Source organism: Phyllopteryx taeniolatus, chromosome 4, assembly GCF_024500385.1.
Source record: "Phyllopteryx taeniolatus isolate TA_2022b chromosome 4, UOR_Ptae_1.2, whole genome shotgun sequence".
In the NCBI taxonomy this organism is placed as follows: Eukaryota; Metazoa; Chordata; class Actinopteri; order Syngnathiformes; family Syngnathidae; genus Phyllopteryx; species Phyllopteryx taeniolatus.
The window spans coordinates 17,055,468-17,074,988 of NC_084505.1; the positions used below are offsets into that span (position 1 = coordinate 17,055,468).

Consider the following 19,521-nt stretch of genomic DNA (forward strand, 5'->3'; position numbering starts at 1 on the left):
GTGAGCTGAACATCAACACCACCAGTTGACTCTGCAGTGTGCATTTTACAACGGATAGTTTTGTAAACTTTCACCAGAGACAACATGGCTTCGTGGGTAACTTGATACTAGTAAATGGGGCAGTGCCGACATTCTCCCTACCTGGGCTTCCGCCGACCGTCCCGCTGTCGTCAAGTGCCGTGTTCGGCTGTGACATTATGTCACCAACAACGAAGGTAAGTTGACTTGTGTGCTCAATTTTATGATTATAGTCCACAATAACCATTCAATTTTGAAGTTGAGCCTCCTAATGTGATTTTATACCATATAAGATATCACCCCCTCAGTATGTTTGATTCCTTTTGGCGCATCCATTCGACACGCCCACTGCGTCTGAGAGCTGAGAGGTGGCCCTTATTATTCAAGTTTTAAAACCTGATTTTATATACTTAGCGATTTTTTTTATTGATTCATCACTTGATCGTGTTGTGATTTGTTTTAGTGGCTCCAAGTGAAGATGAGAGCAGTACATGGGCAGCAATGATGAAATACTTTGACAATACTTTGACAATACAAGACAGGATATATATATATATATATATATATATACATATATAATCATACAAACCTTATAGCAAAAAATATGAGTCCTAGAGTAAATAAATGACACAGTAAACAATTAGACTGTTCAACAGAGGCACAAAGCTGAAACATCGTTTGCGTTAAACAACAACTTACCAACGCGCGTATGCACGTTCACGTCTCACATTGTCATAGCAACAACTAATTTCACCAGTGTGTCCTAGTTAAACCTGACTATACTCTTGAGGCTTTCATAACGAGCTGAAGAAGAAGAATGAAAAAATCTATGATGAATTTAATCCAGATGCAGTTGTGGTTGAATCGTGTAGCCTGAGGCAAAAGCAGACACATGAGTTTGGAAAATCATCTCCACTGACTGTTTTTTGGTTGTGGAGTTTGATGTTCATGAGCGACGACAAAATACAAAATCCCCTTAATGACTTTAACGCGCTTTGATGAGGTACGTCATTTTTTCAACAGAAAGAAAAAAATAAAAATACAGGGTCATGTAAGTCTCTTTTCTAGTTTATAGTTTTCTTTCGTTCTTGGCTTTGTTCTTCCAACCTTGCATCCTAACATTGCCTCTTCTTCCATGTGAGGCACTCTCCTCTCATCTTATTTCTCCCTGAGGGGGGAACAGACTGAATGAGGGCAACCCTCCAAACGCGGACGGGAGGTGGGAATTCAATGTTTTAAATTTTTTTAATTTTTTTTTTAAGCAGGTATTCAGAAAGAGAAGCCTGAAAGAGCCTCGACTGTGACGTCAATTGCCTCATAACGGTGTGTGAGATAGGGGCTTTCGCAGTGACATAGGAGTTTTGTGTAAATAAATAAATAAATAACAACACTTGGGGGGATACTCACACTTCAGACACATTCATGTCTGTGCAAAACGGCAGTCCTATGACTCATGGGTGATTGTGGCTGTGAGAGGATTGACTTTTTTCTATTGTTTTATGTGCCAGTTTTCACCTGCCTTTCAGACTCAGTATTTAAAGATGCAAAATCAGCCATCACAACTTTTCTCAAATTTGATCAATCAAATTTATGCATTGCATATAGTCCTCCTATAATGCGCAAAATGTATCATCCATCCATCCATTTTCTGTACCGCTTATCCTCACTATATATTATATAATTATATAATATTGCCCATTTAGCAGACGCAATCTTGGGTGCGACCGGTTCGTAGAGCAGCTTCCACATCTGTTTGTGTGAGCAATCAAGTTCAAACGATCAGGTCCGGTGTTTTGTTGGAAGTATTAGAAGCCATCAAATTTTACATATTTTTTTGCGATGATAGCTGAGATAGGCTCCAGCGAGCCTTGTGAGGATAAGCGGCTCAGATAATGGATGGATGAATGTCAAAAAGTAATTAAAAAAAATTACTTTGAATAGGCACATAAGAATTGCTATAAATCTAGAAAATGTCTGAATTGCACACCTTTCCGTTTTGAAGATGACTAAATCCCTTTGACATTTTTTTGATTGCGCGGCTCGAAAGTTTAATAGTACTTAGATAGTACTGGGATATCCTACAAGCACATTTGTAAGGATATTTTTGAAAAACATGATAGAGAGCTCTGCGATTGGCTGGCGACCAGTTCAGGGTGTACCCCACCTCTCGCCCGAGGATAGCTAGTATAGGCTCCAGCACACCAGCGACCCTAGTGAGGATAAGCGGTACAGAAAAGGGATGCATCCGAATCAGATGCCTCATCTGGCTCCTCTCGATGTGGAGGAGCAGCGACTCTACTCTGAGATCCTACCGGATGACCGAGCTTCTCACCCTATCTCTAAGGGAGAGTCCGGACACCCTGCGGAGGAAACTCATTTCGGCCGCTTGTATCCGGGATCTTTTTCTTTCGGTCACGACCCACAGCTCGTGACCATAGGTGAGGGTAGGAACGTAGATTGACCGGTAAATCGAGAGCTTCGCCTTTCGGCTTAGCTCCTTCTTTACCACAATGGACCGATACAAAGTCCGCATCACTGCAGACGCTACGCCGATCTGCCTGTCGATCTCCCGTTCCGTTCTTCCCTCACTCGTGAACAAGACCCCAAGATACTTGAACTCCTCCACTTGGGGCAGGATCTCATACCCGACCTGGAGAGGGCACGCCACCATTTTCCGACTGAGGACCATGGTCTCAGATTTGGAGGTGCTGATTCTCATCCCAGCCGCTTCACCCTCGGCTGCGAACTGCTCCAGTGAGAGTTGGAGGTCACGGCTTGATGAAGCCAACAGAACCACGTCATCTGCAATAAGCAGAGATGCAATACTGAGGGCACCAAACCGGACCCCCTCTACGCCTCGGCTGCGCCTTGAAATTCTGCCCATAAAAGTTATGAACAGAATCGGTGACAAAGGGCAGCCTTGGCGGAGTCCAACCCTCACCGGGAACAAGTCCGACTTACTGCCGAATATGCGGACCAAACTCTGACTCCGGTCGTACAGGGACCGAGCAGCCCGTGTTCTCCCAGCCAGACAAGAAAAAAATAAATAAATAATTGTCTTGCAAGAGTACTACCATATTTTAATCTATTCTTTTATATTGAAGGGTATTTATGGCCTGATAGCACTTAAGACAACAGAGTTCAAGTCCAACTTGGTGCTTTGTCCACATATTAATGGCTTTGAATTACCCCGTCTATTACGTATTAGAAAACACAAGTTACCTAATGACAATGGGAGAAACATTTCTTTCGTGAGACCAGTGGATAAGCAAAATTTAAGCATGTTAATGAAGAAACATAGATAAAGTTGTGCGCGGTTGAGAGTGAGGGACTGACCTCTTTGTGTGATGCTTCTGCTTTGCCTTTTGACGCGTGCATTTCTCAGAAATCTCCACTGCCGCTCCATCCTCACCTGACTCTGCAAGTCATGCTCCTCTGGGATCTGACAGTGTGAATACAAGGACAATGACTGAGACATAATACATTGGTGTGAAAGAACTTAAGTGGGTGAATAGCTAGACAGAGAAATATATGGCAAATTCTGGTGGACAAGAAGAAGAATTTTGAGAGGACCAGAGTAGCATCTGCTCCATTTGCACACTGATTGAGGAGTATCTGTAACATTTGCACAACCAACATTGTCCCAGATTATCGCACTACTCGTCACTTTAAACCGCATACACTCCTTGAAGTCTCAGCGCCCTTTGCACAATGGTCATTGCACCGGACTATTGCAATATTAGTCATTCGAACTGCTCTAAGTGCTAGAGGACTCTGCATCTTTTTGCACAATTTTTTTTTGTCAATGTCTTTATGTCTCCAAAGTGTTCTGTAAATTGACTGTCTGTTGTACTAGAGCGGCTCCAACTACCGGAGACAAATTCCTCGTGTGTTTTGGACATACTTGGCAAATAAAGATGATTCTGATTCTGATATTGTTCACAGAACTTTTGGACGATTCAATGTGTTACACCCTTCATACACTTGTCGATTCAGCAAGTATTTCCCATATCCAGACACAACAGCTATAAACTGGACTTAGAATACAAAAACATTACGACAATCAAAAGATAAGATAAAGTACATTTATGTCCAGAAGTATGCAGACAATTACTGAGTTTTCATGATTCTTCGCGTCACACGCCACTGCAATGGATTGGAAATAAAGGATGTGAATGACATGTAGACTCACCTTTAAGAGGTTTGTCCATTACATTTTATGCAGGGTATCACACAAAGTGTAGCATCACTTTAAATAGAAAATTTTAAAAAAGAAAATAAATCCTTTGCGTAAGTATGTAGCCATCAGACATCACCAATTTCTTTGAGTTCGCTGGAGATGCTTGCCTGATCTTCACAAAAGCCACTTGTACTTGCTGCTGCTATGTGGGTTTTGTTGCCTTTTGCCTTCAGTAAGTGAAAAGCATGTTCTATTAGGTTAAGATCACATCACTGACTAAGCCATTGAAAAATGTTCCACTGAAAGCTTGAGAAAATGAGTGACTGTTTCCATGTTGACTGACACAGTCACACACTTAAAAAGGCCAGATCGTTCGGTCAGAGATAGAACCACACATGCATTCTGTGTGCTTATGTAACTAGTCCTATAAAACATTAGTAACGTAATCATGTCACATCACATTGTCACACTGAAGCCATGCGTCAGATTATTTATTTTACACAACGACAAAGTAAAAGAAAAAACTATATAACAATATAATAACAGTTAATATTTGTGATAGTTGAAAGGCAGATAAGCACTTTATACAAGAGAGCAAACGGAGTGACTTTTGAGTGTGCTGATTAAAGCACATTTCAGCAAGGCATTTTATGTCTAAAGAATGTAAAGCGCTCAATACTCACTAACGTAGACTATATTGCACTGTCATCATTCTGCTTGTTTAAAGGTGAATACAACACATTCACTGTCTCAGAGGTGGTTTCTTTTTTTTGTATAGCCATTGCCACAAAGGCAGATAGTCAGCTTGTTTCGTGTAACATAAACTCTACCATCAGGCTTTACAATTTCTGTCTGAGCGTGTGGAGAGGATGTAGCAGGCAGGCCAGTGTTGTTATTCCCGTAGCTGAGAGGCAAGGAATCATGCGTGTGTATGTCAAGGTAAGGGGCTAGCTGTTAATGTGGCTCGCAGGGATGTGGTTCTGCATTGTGTCGGCCGTAAATGTGTATAATCGGGCCTTGGGGTGAGACCTGTTCGTGTGGGCGCACAATATCTATAGAGCTCCACACACTGTTGATTGTCAGTGAAATGACATGCACACGGAACGGCCAAAAGAGGAAAAAGCGCCAAATATTATGTCCGTATGTGATTGGTTACCAAGTTAGCTAAAACCAAACACGTCATGTGTTACTTGAACAGCAACAGCCTGATTGCAGGTTTGCTCACCCATCAAAGGTGACAACTGAGGTTGATGTTATTCTAATAATTAAATTAGAACACATGTTTAGAATATTATGTTTGACAGTGTAAAACACTGCTCAATATAAGTGAAAAACCCTTGGATCCTTTCAGAAACGGCACTACAAAATGCTCCCCCAAATGTAGGCCATCGATTGCAAATGAGTCGTCAATGTGGACACACAAAAATGCCATTTTTCTAAAAAATCCATTTAATGTTGCTAAAGCTTAGATTAAAAGATTCAAATATACAACTATTGAAAAAATGGATAAAAGGCTTATGTTTTTCAAGGAAGGGGATTTATGTTGAGCACTGCAGTTTTAGTGACACCCCTAAGAAATATGAAATGTACTTTATTAGTCAAACTCATTGATAATCACAGTATATGTTATGAGTATTCTTCAGGTAAAATAAGTCTAAAATTATGTACAGACATTAAGAAAAGAAAATTAAAACAATTGTATTAATTTAGAGTCTTCAAGGAAAACAGCAGTTGGAAGGTCAGGCTTCAATCTTCATTGTTTTAGCGTGCATGCATGCTACCGTATGTTTTAAGCTATCGTATGTTTTACCTTGCCTGCGCCCAATAATACTGTGCGCCTTATGTATGTGTTAAATACAGAAATAGACCCCGTAACTGAGACTGTGCCTTTTAATACGGTGCGCCTTATGGTCGTGAAAATGCGGTAGTTATATTTATTTAACGCACAATGACAGCGGCAAAATGAACTCAGAAGTGTACTGCAACATTATGAGTGCAAATTTAAATAAAGATGCAATCAAACTCAGTGGGATAGCCTTCATCATGTTGCAAGATAATGACCCAAACACATAAAACAACAAAGAAGGAGTTCATCAGGGACAAAGAGTAGAAGGTTTTCCACTGGCCAAGTCAATTTCCACACTTAAACCCTACAAGGCATGAAGTTTTTGTGGTGAGTTGGTTGTTATGGGAATAGAGCCTTTTTCAGCTCACTTGGGCAAAACGTGAGATACACCCTTGCCTGGTTATCATCTGATCAGTGCTGACAGTCTTCAATTCAATTCAATTAATACATATTTTTGGACAGTGGGAAGAAGACGGAGAACCCGGTGGGAGAGCCAAACAAGCACAAGGAGAGCATGCAAACTCCACACTGAAAGGTTGACATTCCAAGAAAGAACTCTTCTTGCTGCATTTTACTGTATACATGAGGGCCTATTTTATATTGTAGAGTAGTGAAAAGATTGTGAAACTACAGTAAAATGAATGACAAAGGTGTTTTGTCTGCACGGTTGTGTACCGTATTTTCACGACCATAAGGCGCACCACATTAAAAGGTGCAGTCTCAGTTACGGGGTCTATTTCTGTATTTAACGCATACATAAGGCGCACCGTATTATTGGGCGCAGTATTTAACAATGTATTCACTTAATTTTTTTTTTAGCAATCCTCATTCACAAATCCATCAAAGTCCTCATGTTCTGTATCCGAAATGAACAGCAAGTTCTCCATCAAACACGGCAGGTTCCCTCTCGTCATTGTCAGAGTCAGTCTCGTTGCCGTGCGGCTCCTCAGAAATGATGCCGGCTTTTACGAAAGCGCGAACAACAGTGCAAGCAGACACGTTTTCCCAATAATCCACAATCCATTCACAAATTGTGGCGAAACTCGCCCGGCGCTGCCTCCTAGTCTTAGTAAAGCTGCGTTCATCATCTGTCATCCATCGTTCCCACGCCGCTCGCAACTTCACTTTGAACGCCGTTTACACTGATGTCCAGCGGTTGGAGTTCCTTCGTCAAGCCTCCCGGAATGATGGCAAGCTCTGAGTTATTGCACTCAGTCAAATGGTGAATGTAGAGACGCTTCCCCCGGCTGTTCTTTGCTCATTAATCCATTGCTCGAGTTGGTCTTCCAACTCGGGCCACCTCGCCTTGTTTCTGCGGAAACTCAGCTTCGTCTTCCTGCTTCCTCCACTTGCGAACCATGGATTCGTTGATCTTGAATTCTCTCGCGGTTGCTCGATTCCCATGTTCCTCCGCGCAACTGATAGCTTGCGGTTTAAACTGTGCTTCGTAAGCGCGTCTCTTCGTAGGTGCCATTTTCGGGGGTCCTTAGCCAAACCGATGTTGTGCAAAATACACATACCGGCACTATATACCTACTGGGGGCGTGCCTTTAGCGTCCTCCTTCACACACACCCTTCCCCCTTTAACGTCCGCATGCTGTCCTCAACCACGTCCGCTTTTCCTCTGTATAAGCAGCGTGTGAGCAGGAAATGCTCCCAGTCAGTCAAGCGGAGTGCTCATCAAAGTCACACAACAACATTTACAGATTTTGGAACTCGGTGCACACGCGCCGCCCATTTTGGAGAAAATGTACAACTTTTAATTGCGCCTTATGGTTGTGAAAATACGGTATATTACTGTTGGAAGAGAAATTGGATGTACTGTATAAAGGTACATGACACAGTAAACAGAAGCACTGATATCCTAGTATGCAGCCTTGCTTTCCCACTGTAATTCTTTTTTACAAATAAAGGCTCTTACTTTCTTCCCTTTAATGCTGGCTTACTATGGCAAGCGCTTCAAAATCAGTTTCCATCACAATGTGAGAAAGTGCCTCACACAAAAGTTCATGTTCATATACCATACATCACAAATCACACACAGACTGTATAAACAAAAACAAGGTGGAGAGATGTCCTTGCATTCAGCACACTTCTAAAGCAGACATACATACATACATTTCAGCCCTTGCTGCTGACACAGTGATATGGTAACCTGTGCTCAGACTTTGAGGCATACTCATGCACACATGCAAGATTTCGTAACAAAGTTACCGACGTTTTATGGCAGCACTCAAAATTTTGCAGAGGCAGCGTAATCTCCGCTGTGAGCGCTTTTACTAACTCTTCACGCAACCCGTTTCCCATCCAATCATCTCTCTGCTTTCATCACCTACTGCAGCCACTTCAGACTCCGCCTTCTTCCACTGCAGTGCGCATTAGTTTTAGTTGACCTTCTCTATCTGCACCTTCAAGCGTCATCACTACCTGCTCAAGAAGATAAAAGAACAAAGTGGCCGGCCGGCGCCCGGTTCCCAATTTTGCAGCTGAATTTAGCAACTGTCGTCTGATCATTAAAATCAATAACTTGCTGCTATCACTGATTGTACTAACAGTACTTGAAGCCACTATACGGCAGGCTACAACCACGCAGAGAACATGGTCTGTCAAGGTGCAGAAAGCCTTCAGCTGGCTCGCAAAATAAAACATTGCCCTCCACCTACCTTTCACCAATACAACCATCTACCTATTATTCTTCAAACATTGTAGAAAAAAATAAATAAATAGCAACAACAGTCACCTTGGTCGCAAGCTACGATAGTGGGAGATTATTTTCATATCTCCACAGTGAGTTAAGTGTGTATGTGGAACAGAGATGAGAAAGCAACACACCACAAAAGTGAGACACGATGATCGAAGATGAACAAATGTGCAAATTATTGTCAGACATTTGTGTGATTCAATGCCAAATGCTGGCTAACTTCACCTCTGACGCTCACTTGTCTACGGATTTTTTTCAATTATTCAATTATTTTTTTTAAATATACTTTTTTTTAAATATACTTTATCTCTCTTCTAAATTTAACAATAGTTTTCAGGTTGTATCACACTGTCACTCATGGAAATAGCAGTTTAAATGTATGCAAGTACTCTCTGTCTTCCTTTTCTTTTTTTTTTTATCAACTCAAATCATTACTTCTAGCTCGACGTTTATTTATTTTAGCGAGAGCGAAATGTGTATTCAGGACATTAAAACAGACAGAAGCTCAATATTATATGACAAATGTTGCGGCCGCTATCTTTAATTTATGGAAGTCTAGGAGTTCAATTATTCAGCAAAACCATCGTGGAGAACCAGCAGGCATTTTCTCACACTGCGACTAGTCCCTGCGCTGTTGTCTTCCGGAGAACTTACCAGAATCTCTTAAACAAATTCAATAACAGAGTTCATGTCAATAGGTGGCTCAGTTGCCTTTGACACAATGGCTAAACATGTGACAAATTCACATTAATAATTGAATATTGACGGAACAATTACTTGTCATACTTAAACTTGTGTAGCAAACAAGTGCAACATTTATAAAAAGAAAACCATTAGCGGCAATTCTTCAAAGCAATAACCTGTAGTTCAAACAGACATATTCAATGAGGTGAATTATAAGACAGGTGATATGCACAGGAAAATATGTAAAATAAGACATGGGTGAGCAAGAAAAAGGGATGGAACTACCTTAGTGACTGGCTGAGCAAAATACTTGGCACTCCAATCACATAGACCTGTTTGCAGGGCAGCACTGATATAGTTTCTGTGACCACAAGGCTCGTCCCCATCCTCAGCAGCCTGAATAAACAAACAAATTGAAAACCACATAAGCATGTCACACACATAGTCTCAAACACACACACTATAGTTGACTCATCTACCTGTTCAGGTCCCTTGTCAAACATTTTACGAGTGCGGGGGAACTGGTGGGAATGAGGTGCCTGTCCTCCAAGTGTGGGTGTGTAAGGGGGGCGCGTGGAAGGTTGATCTCTGGCGGGGGGTTTGGGCACCTCATTGGTCAAACTTGAGCTGCTGGTGCTGGGCATGGGAGGAGAACCACTAGTGGGAGACATAAAGTAAAGTAAAAACAACAAATAAGTTTCTGTTTTGGAGACCATTGGATTGGTATTGTTCTTTTATGATGTTTATGTCAAACAGTATGATGTTTTTGGGTTTACTGGGGTTTCATGTGTTCCTCACCCTGCCTGATGAATATGCGTGCCTTTGCTGGTGGGGCTGGCTGGAGCCGACTGGGTCAGAGATCCAGAGTCCAGAATTCTCTGAGGGCGAGCATTCATCATAGCCTGTAGAAAAATACACAAAAGAAAGTATTTGGTTACCATCATACGCAAGGTTTCATCAATGGCAATGGAGAAAGCGGTACAAGAAAACAATGTGTAGTAATTTGACATCAAAGCAAGCAAAAAGAGGCTAATTAACCTAATAAGCAATATCACACAAAGTTTGTCAGCCCATGACGTGGTAAATAGGTTGACTGAAGTTCTAGCGCGAAATAACCAGTTTCGGGTTGCTTCTGAAGCACTATCATGTCAAAACCAAAAGCTAAGCAGAAATACAGTGATGGCACAGATTTGTGTTAGCCAACAGTGGTACCAGCACACAACAGTCCTTCAACGGTTCAGGTCCTACTAGGAGGAAAGGAGTATTTTTTGACCATTGAAAATTTTGAATCTGATCGAATGGCTTTGAGATAAGGGGTCCACCAAGTGTTAGTTCCTGGACCCCTTTTGTTCAATGTGTGTATGCTGCCTCTGGGTCAAATTCGGTAGAACAGTCAGTGACTAGCATAGCTATGTAGATGAGACACAGTTACAGCGGCTGAAATAAGTATTTAACACGGCGCCATTTTTCTCACTAAATATATTTCCAAAGGTGCTATTGACCTGAAAATGTCAGCAGATATTGGGAACAACCCAAGCAATCCACACATACAAAGAAAGTAGAACAAATAAGACCAGAAATTAAGTTCTGTGTAAACGTGAAATGACACAGGGAAAAAGTATTGAACACTTGAAGGAAGGGAGGTGCAAAAAGGCATGGAAAGCAAAGAGATTTAAAATCTATCAATAATCAAACAGCAATCCAGCTGAATGAATCTGGAACCTTCGGGAGATGGCCACTCTACCACCTGAGAAATAACGTTATACTGTAGACTAGTACTCTTTGTGCTTGGAAATTGAACGGATTATTGTTAGTTGATGTTAAAGCCCAATTATATTTGTCAGTCTGCTTTGACCACACCAGTTTGAAAAAAAAAAAAAAAGTGTTTTAATATTGTAGGGGAGCCCATCACAAGGAACACGAGGTTCAAAGACAATAAGGTATTTCAAAGGCACTACTGTATTTGTGATCAGGCTGGACGGATCAAAATTATAGATGCTGTATGGATAAGGTGCAACCCACTTGTCAATATAATCAGTGGATGAAAGGGCAGCATCAAAGTTTGTCTAACTTTCTCGAACTGTATCTTATTAAAAAGAGTTGGTAATATAAGCTCATACTTATGGCCGTACACGAGGGAGGTGGAAACCTAATAAAGATGTTCGAAGCAAAGCACTCCTGATAAACAGCAGAGATGGAAAGAAAATTGCTGGGTGAATGTAGCTAACTCGAGCAAACACATTTTACTAGCAGGCATTGGCGTTAATTTGATTTCTATGTTAATTGAAAAATTGCTGCAGCTTTATTTTGTTTGTGTTTGTCTAAAAGGAAAAATAGGTTGATGATGCTTTTCTCAGCCATAAAAACATGTCAATTGCCAAGGTTAGGGTTACATAAAGGAGTAAAGAACCAAACAGCAGCAGGTCCAGTCAACAGTCTCATTATGTAAACTGCTTCTGACACTAATGTAACACATTTGTCCTACTCAAGAAGAATAGGATAGAGGACATAAAAATACAGATTAAAATTGACTAGATGTACATGCAATATACTGAAGACAAACGCAAATGGAGTGTGTGTGTGAGCTGGAAACTACACTCCAGAAACTGTACTGAGAAACTGTTTTATCAAGGCGAAACCACACTGAATGTTGCTTTTGGGGCCCATTTGATGAGTAAACAAAATAATTACAGCTGCATCTATTGAAATTACAAGAGCTTTTCTTTTTTCTGAACCCAAGAGAGCTCACTCATGTTGGTGTAAATGTTACCTTCTCATCAGTTTATGTAGCATGTTCATGACTTATCAATGGCCGTTGATAGTCAAAATGGGGTAACCAACATGTTAATGCAAAGGCCGCAAGCTTTGTTGGCTAACGGGTGGAAATGGGATATGTAGGAATTACCTCATTAGCAGGAAATGGGGGATGGGGGTAAGGGGATCACTTCGAACAGCTGCTTTGCTGCTTATTGTGATGGCTTTGCTTTGCCCTGTCATCCTGTTTCCTCTCACTTCCTCTCTCATTAGTTGGTGAGAAAGTGATTAAACTGAGCAAACACATTTGTGTGTGTACGCATCATGCTATTAGAACAAGTGCTCTCAAAGGATACAAGCTAAAGGTCTAAAAGAAATTATTGGAATATTCCTACTCAATTATTGAAGGCAATTTGAACCAATCAGCAAATAAAGGTCGAGGGCAGGGGTCGCCAACCTTAAATACTCGAAGAGCAATTTACACAGTCTCCCAGAAAAAACAAACAAACAAACAACACCGGGAGCCACAAAACTTTTGAGATCTAAAGTGACAATACCACTGCATATCTCGTATTTTTTTTTTCTTTTTACCTGTATAAAAGAAAAATATAGTGTTGAAGGGTTGGCGCTGCCAGTTGGCTATCCACGCCAGCGGCTAATTGAAACAGGATGTGGTGAAGCGAATATTAATATTAATTGAATTTATATTGGAGGGGAGCCCACCACAAGGAACACGAGGTTCAAAGACAATAAGGTATTTCAAAGGCACTACTGTATTTGTGATCAGGCTGGACGGATCAAAATTACAGATGCTGTATGGATAAGGTGCAACCCACTTGTCAATATAATCAGTGGATGAAAGGGCAGCATCAAAGCACCCCCCCGTAAAATTCTCGAATCCGCCGTCCAGCCACTGCTGGTTAAGCAGTGACGCTCACGGGCTTTTCCAGCCATGGGGAGCGGCATATTGGGGAAGACAAGACCTGATGCCGCTTTGCGCCGAATTGGAGCATGCATATGTATTACTGCGACGTACGTGTGATGTGTCGATGGCCAATGTACTCTGCAATTCACATTAGTTCTCGCAGCTGCCTTCTTCATCAATGCACGAGCGGCTAATACCACTTTGGTTGTCGTGCCGAGCAGCGGCGGCGCTGGCTCGAAGTAGGGCCGTACGTAGCTTGTCATTTTGGGGGCCCAAGGCAAGCATAGTCGTTATGAAATTTAGACAAAGACAAACTACCTCCAGAAAAATCGCAATATTTGTTTAAAAGAAACAAACAAACAAAAAACCTTATACGACTTTGTACAATTTTTTAGCAATAGTTTTCCATGACTTTTCCAAAACGTTTCCCATAATTTCCAAAATCGAAGAATTTGCACATTTAAGTCAGACCACAGAAAATTATTGAGAAGCGCGCACGTATATGCACTTTGTTGCGACACTTCTTGAAGCAGCAGCTTCTTAAAATACGGGGAAAGCCCGTATGTGCACACGTAACTGCACTTTCTCTCACCACACGTACACTTACTCGTCATCTGGCTGTCTGGAAACATTAACTTGAAAAGACGACTTACGTCCTCCGACGACTTGTAAGAATAGTCACAATTCATTACTTTTAATGTCCACGGAACTGCGGCTGTTAGAACTTCTGTTGTCGCTGCTACGTCCAACTTTGTCTGCTTCGCCGTTAGAATTGCAGACCCCGCAGCGATGGCAGTCTGTGGTGCAGTAACTGTGCATGGAACGAAACCTGAAAACTCGCTGATGGTGTTTTTACATTCTTTGTCAGCCGACATATGCTTCTTCCCTTTCATGTGGCTTACCAGTGCCACTTCTCCCATGTTGTTTACATCAAATGATTTTGAGGAAAGTCGGCATTTCGCACGGCCGTGGTCAGGGTCTTTCTGTATCCAAAGTTGAAACCTCCCTTTAGATTGCCACTCATTTTTAAAATGGTACTTTCCTGACATTGCGTTCTCTTTGAAATTGACGCTCGGAAGATGTTTGACAATGCAAGTGAACCCTCGCCAACTTCGTGACCTGTCGCATTTGCTGTATGTTCAACAAAATAATACATGTTAAACTTGAGAAAGAACAATAAATATATCTAACCTTAACCCTATACCGGGTACATTTGAAAAGACCAGCCAAACGTTCTACCCAAATGCAATAGAACAGAACAACTGAGCTATTAAAAAGGATTTAATGCTTTCATCATTTAGAAGCAAATAAACTCTAATTGACTGCTGACCTTGTTCTCTTTGCCAGAAATCAATATAGTTCAAACCCAACTAAAAGACCAGTGCTGACACTTGTCACCTTGAATTCATGTTGTAATTAAGTTATCTTTGATGAGCTCTGCAATAATGAGAAAATATTCCGTGTCGGTGTGAGTTCCTTTCATCCCAGGAATTTTTTGTTTAGGTTTTTTGTCTACTGCAATTGGCTGGCAACCAGTTCAGGGTGTACCCCGCCTCCTGCCCGATGACAGCTGGGATAGGCTCCAGCACGCCCGCGACCCTAGTGAGGAGAAGCGGCTCAGAAAATGGATGGATGGATGGTTTTTTGTCTCTACACATACATTGTCCTTAAAAATGTAGCTTTTAAAAATCTCCCGGAATGTTGAAGACTTGCCAAAAGTCTGTCTGCATTATTCTGTGCACATGGTAAAAAATAAAAAGAAATCAAAAATAAACAGAACGCAACAGAACGTGTCTCATGATATTATCGCCTTAGGTGTTGTGCAAAGACGGATGCAAGTGCGACTTACAACTTACATGGGATATTAAATAAAATAATGTTGTCTCCCGGGTTCTGTATTGACAAGGACTGATTTTAAACGATGTACACATTAAGGTACATTCAAAATTCTTATTACACTGAGGAATGGAAGCATCAGGATGTGTGAATAAGTCTACTTAAAAGTTGTTTTTTCAGGATTCTGATTGGAAATCTAAAATGTGTGTGAGAGTCGAGGAAGATATGTTCATTTGCACAATTTTTTTTTAAAGCCTGTTGTGTCAACAAGAGGCTGACATTTTTTTTCAGGATTCCCACCGGGTCCCGTGGGTCCTGTGGGATTCCCACGGGGATGGGAGGGAATTTCACTATTAATCACAGGATTGGGCAAGAGCAGGAGGGAAAGTAACTGGAAGCGGGTGCGAGCTGGAACTATGACAACATAGTCACAGGGAGTGGAAAAGATGGTTTCGATTTTCTAGTTATTAATAAAAACGGAGCAGGATTTTGACTGGGAGTTAATAAAAAAAAAGGGGGGGTTGGAGAGGGATTCTGTAAAATTTTGCTTTGGGATTGGGATCAATCTGTGGGTGTGGGAGGGAGCGGGATTTGTATTTGTATTTTTTTAAACACTCACTCGGGATTGGGAAGGAATGGGATCAATCTCTGGGAGTGGGTGTAAAAATTCACTCCCGTGAGAGCCTCTCGTGTGAACATACTGATACACATTTGACCTCAAAGCTAGGAATAGATTCATTTGACAAATCAACAAAGGACTTCTACCATTCATGAATTGTGATGTACAAAGATAAAATCGCAAACGTTTAATAACTGGTCTTAAAGTAGGAATTTAAAAAAAATGCTGGCATTATCTTTCCCATGTCAGGAATGTTACAAAGTAGGACATACACATGTACAGTATGCCACATTCATTCAGAAATGGCAATACAAAGGGCTATAGCTGTGTGTTTGCTGCTCAACAAAATTTGCTTCATATGGCTTCTCCTGTCAAGTGCACGTTTATTGTGACGAGTGGAGAGACGTTATTCTGACAAGAAAATTAACCAGGAGGACAGTCACACTTGGTGTGCGTGTGCTGAAAGGGCACTGTATGCAAATTATAGCTTCATGTGAATGTTTTTTTTTTTTTTTTTTTTAAATGTTGAGATTTTAAGAAACACAAGGAATTAAAAAAAAAATATCTTGCGCCGCTATGCTCCAGTCTGACTATATTGCCCTGCAAGGGAGGATAGAAGAGAAGAAAAAAAAAAAACTACTCTCAGCAATACCATTCAGTTATGTGTTGATAAAACGTTTTTACTTCGCCTAACCCAGACACTGAACTGTGTTTACCGTCATGCATGGTCATCCATTCATACTGCCCTACTTGTGTTTTGAGCATGGACCATTACTGTTACTAGTTAAAGCAACACTGTTTCAGCATTGCATCAATATTACTAATAATCAATAGGGATTTGAGACAAGATTTTAATGAGGGAACAAAACCTTATGATGAAGCATTCAGGGACATGAGGGCTGCAGACACAGAGCCACTAACACTACGAGGTAGTATATTTCAGCACTGCACAGTGCAATAGGTGGTAGGAGAGTACGCCGCCTAATTTTGTGGTAAATCACATTCTATTGTTGTTTCATTGCACTCCACTCGGGAGGCCCACCGCAGAACAGCTACTTGTCTGAAGTTAACGGAGGGAATAATTGGTACTAGTGGTAGCAAACAAGAAGTCTTGCCTCGGCATTTGGATGAGTGGTGGCCAATAGTGGTAAATATGGCTCCTTAAGTTTCAACAGCCACTATCCACTGCTCTGCGTTCCAAGCCCGGGGAGTCATTGGGTCTTAATTGCATTTGCACAAAAGTAATGGTCTTTTTGCAGACACAAAATGCCAGTGAGTGGGGAGGTACATGTGTGTTGGAAACTGATTTTTCACTGAAACCATGTGGGAAAAAATTAGGTATAGGTGCTGATACACTTAACACAAGAATTGGAAATTCTCCTTTAAATATAGAGTTAGTACAGCAGTAAATTCTAACCTATAATTAATTGTAACACAACAGAAATACAAAGAGGAAAGGTAAAACAAGAAAAGAAAAGTACTTTGTTATTAGTGAGTCAGTATTTTAAGTAGTTTGACCATGAAGATCCTGGGCACAATAGGTTGGGGGGGAAAAAAAAAAAAAAAAAGATCTACATATATGTACACACGGACAAAATTGTTGGTACCCTTCTGTTAATGAAAGACAAAACCATAGTGATCACTAAAATAACTTGAAACTGACAAAAGTAATAAATATAAAGTTATTGAATATTATTTTATTTTTGCAGTCCAACAGAATTACATTAAAAAACAAATTACAAAGGACCTCCACGATTGATATAGGATAGGGACCGTGCTCGATGCAAATAGCAAAAATCCACATAAATTTGACGCCCATTATAAATGGATTTGGGGTGGGGAGGGGTAGAACATTTTTGTATATTTTTAAACCCCCCCAAATTCTTGTTCACCCCCCAAATGTAAAAGAAAAATTTTTTTTTTGGGAGAATTAAAATAAAAAAATTAAAAAAATAAAACAATAAAAAAAAAAAAATCGATGAAGAGATGAATCCACAGGTGCCGAAACGCAAATATCAGAATCTGAATCAGAATGTGTGGTCTCCCACTCTCATGAAAATGGCCTGGACTAAACCTTTAAGGGAACTGCGGCAATCAAATGATTTCTTTAACTCACAGAGAGACGTTTCGCATGTCTCGACAAGTATTTTTCCGTCTCAACAGGTATTCTGGCCCATTATTTGTGAGCAAAGTGATCCAAGCTACTCAGGTTTTAAGGACACCTTCTCCAGACTGTGTGTTTCAGCTTCTTTCAGGGACATATTTGAAATACAACTTCTGCGAAAGAAGTATTCATATTAGGACTTCGGAGTAGTCTGATGTTTTGTACCTGGCTATTTTTTTTAAAAATTATTATTTTTTTTTTCATTAGCTGTGTGTTTGTGTCTTTATCCTGTTGGAAGCCCCATAATCGGCAACTGTGACCAAGCTTTCTGACACTGGGCAGCACATTTCGCTTCAGAATGCCTTGATATACTCGAGATTTCTTAGCACCCAGCACAGGTTCAAGAGACCCTTTTCCGAATTAGCAAAGCATGCCTATAACTGAGCCAGCTGTTTATTTAACAGTCGGTACAGAGCTCTCTTCTTTGCACATACTGAACATGCAAAATTGTTGGTACCTTTATGTTCATGAAAAAGACACAATCATCACAAGAAGCATTCTGGCTCGTCAATACAGGTATGCATTTCAGCAAATTCCAGTCTCATCGGTTTGAAATTATTTCAGTGATGATAGTGAGGTTTTCCATTCTTTAAAAACCGGTACCAACAATACTGGCATATGTAAAAAGAAAAGAACACCGTACCTACTGTGAAACAAACCGATAAAAACACGAATGGACAGAGGGGTACCAACACTTTTGTTCATGTGTGGTAGTGCTCGTGATGTCAGGGTGTGTTCACAGGTGCAGTCCCATTTCCCATACAGTCGCTGTGCGTACACACTGCACCAATAAACACGCCCATACCAAGGTTATTATAGTAAAGGAAAACTAATGAAATAACTAAAACTATCATTGAAAAAACATTTTAATAAATGAAATACGAATGACAAAAAAAACTAACCAAAATGACATTTTATGTTCACAAAAATAATTAAATCTAACTGTAATTATAGAGAAAATGTCCTTTGTTTTAATCTTTGTCAATTAATTTCATACATGAGCTTTCAGCGTTGATTTTAAATCCATTTCGGATAAATAAATGGGTACAGAAGGGCTACGGAAGAAAGGTCGAACAGTCCTTTGGGAATTGGAGCTCACTTACTCTGTGTCGCCTAGAAGAGATGTCATTGGGCAGCGCCGTCGTATTGACGGCTTGCCAGACCAAGCACAAGTGTTGCCGCGAAGCTAACTTTTATGACCAAGCTGTTTGTGTTGCTATGCGTTGCTAATGGAAACAGCAGAGAGAGGGCTACCTACTAGCTATTGCATGTCAGTTATTCATTTTTTGGGGAAAACTCAGAGAAACGGATTAACTGCTGAGAGTCTGTATCTCTGCATCTTTTCAGAACCCTGAAAGTCCACTTGAGAAGTTACCTATTTAGCAACAAAGAATGGAAAACATGCCAAGTAAGAACTTGATTTTTTGTTGTTGTAAGTTAAATATATTAACACATACAGAAGGCCATACTACAGTATGTGTCTCGTGAATGGTTTGACTGTACGTTGTGATGCATCTAATCTAACCTTAGAAGCAGTATTATGCAGTGCACCTATTGCACTTCAAAATTTGTGGACTGTTATACAGTACCTGTATTTGATTTGTGGATGATTGCTCATCAGTTATTAAGTTAATGCTTTTTTTGAACACAATACTTAGCGATTTTTTTTTTTCCCATCTCACCGTTGACAAATACCTGAATAAAAACTGAAACAAATACTGAAATAAATAAAAACTAAACTAAAACAAATCATTTTTGAAAAAATAACTAATGAAACTAACAAACCTACTCTAA

At 40.5% G+C, this 19,521-nt stretch overlaps 1 protein-coding gene across 8 annotated transcripts in view; it reads right to left on the bottom strand.

The window, feature by feature from the left end:
- Positions 1-19,521, bottom strand: part of rptor (regulatory associated protein of MTOR, complex 1) — a 155,452-nt gene that overhangs the window by 26,464 nt on the left and 109,467 nt on the right. For all 8 annotated transcript variants that reach the window (XM_061770032.1, XM_061770037.1, XM_061770031.1 and 5 more), the window contains 4 exons: positions 10,228-10,331; positions 9,909-10,086; positions 9,715-9,825; positions 3,355-3,460 (listed from right to left, as the gene is read on the bottom strand). In XM_061770032.1, coding sequence (XP_061626016.1) covers positions 3,355-3,460; positions 9,715-9,825; positions 9,909-10,086; positions 10,228-10,331 — 499 coding nt within the window. The remainder of the gene's footprint in view (positions 1-3,354; positions 3,461-9,714; positions 9,826-9,908; positions 10,087-10,227; positions 10,332-19,521) is intronic.